This window comes from Cebus imitator, unplaced genomic scaffold (assembly GCF_001604975.1).
Source record: "Cebus imitator isolate Cc_AM_T3 unplaced genomic scaffold, Cebus_imitator-1.0 Scaffold76, whole genome shotgun sequence".
NCBI lineage: Eukaryota > Metazoa > Chordata > Mammalia > Primates > Cebidae > Cebus > Cebus imitator.
The window spans coordinates 9,634,163-9,635,634 of NW_016107391.1; the positions used below are offsets into that span (position 1 = coordinate 9,634,163).

Sequence of the window (1,472 nt, forward strand, 5' to 3'; positions counted from 1 at the left end):
GTGAGCCGAGATCGCGCCATTGCACTCCAGCCTGGGTAACAAGAGCGAAACTCCGTCTCAAAAAAAAAAAAAAAAAGAAAATCAAGGACCTAGAGGAGTTAATCTTCTGCCTTAATCTAAAAGCAGAAAGCTCAAGAATCTGTGACATCTTTGTTATAAACCTGTGCACAAAGAAGGACACCCAGCCTTGTTCCCCAAGGATGCCATATTCTTGACTCTTTAAAACGTCATTTCTCTTCCTGATTTCCAATGCAGGCTGTCCTCCCAGAGCCTCACCTGATGCCAGCTGGACTGACCCAGCAGCTAAGTTTTTGTGTATGTGGTGGTGGGGACTTAGCCCTATGAGGGGCTACTTTCTTAATGAGACTCCCTCATGTAGTGGAATGCTTCATTCTGGCTTAAGCCAGTCTGATTTGCAATACTATTATGTCATTGATTCTGAAACATCTTATGGTTATAATTGCATTTTTTCATTCCTGCAGGCACATAAAATAGTGGTGCATCTTATAATTGATGATACAGTGACCTTATTCTGACAAACAGTGCCATGAAAATTAAGGGTCTTTAGCTTCTTGTTCTACATTTAGCCTATCCTGTGAGAATGCTACAGGCCCTTCTCTGAAAAGTCTACTTTACATAACGTTGCAGGAAATGTTGGTTAACATCAGGAGAGTGTAATAACAGTAGCTGAGTCTGATTCATTTTATGTGGCAGCAAAGAGCTCCCCACCATCCAGGTGTAGCCTTGGGTGCTTCCACTGTACTGATGTTTCTCTCTTCCACTTACTTGGGTGAGTTGGCTCCCCAGGCTTTTCAGATACTTGCCTTTTGTCCAGCACTGCATCGTCCTCGCATATCCAAGGCTGTGTCTCCCTTCAGCATCACCACTCGGTAGTTATAATTCCGCCTTTTATCAGAAGCTGATACATTTTCATCAGCATCAGAGCGTATTTCTATGTATTCAATATCTGACACAGAAGAATATTTTAGAGGAACCTATGCTCTGCAGCATTTTGTCATTTAGAAACATATCAAATAAGCCTAGGAACAACAGATGAGGCTGACATTACCAGGGGGAAAACATTGGCTGGTGTGGAACCTCTTTGTCTTACTGGGAGGATTCAGGAGCCTGGTGGTCTGGCCAGAAGCAACCCAGATGACCCAGCCCTCAGCCTCAACTCTTCTTAGTTTCTCCGTTAAGTTTCCTCTGGGCCAGGCACAGTGGCTCACACCCATAATCCCAGTACTTTGGAAGGCCGAGGCGGGCAGATCACCTGAGGTCAGGAGTTTGAGACCAGCCTGGCCAACATGGTGAAACCCCGTCTCCACTAAAAATATAAAAGTTAGCCAGGCGTGGCAGTGCATGCCTGTAATCCCAGCTACTATTCAGGAGGCTGAAGTGGGAGAATTGCCTGAACCCAGGAGGCGGAGGTTGCACTGAGCCAACATCGCACCATTGCACTCCAGCCTGGG

General features: G+C 45.7%; 1 protein-coding gene across 1 annotated transcript in view; it reads right to left on the minus strand.

Annotated features, from left to right (window-relative positions):
- RAD50 (RAD50 double strand break repair protein) overlaps positions 1 to 1,472 on the minus strand; it is an 89,924-nt gene that overhangs the window by 3,931 nt on the left and 84,521 nt on the right. The window contains exon 23 of the mRNA XM_017532451.2: positions 825 to 967. Coding sequence (XP_017387940.1) covers positions 825 to 967 — 143 coding nt within the window. The remainder of the gene's footprint in view (positions 1 to 824; positions 968 to 1,472) is intronic.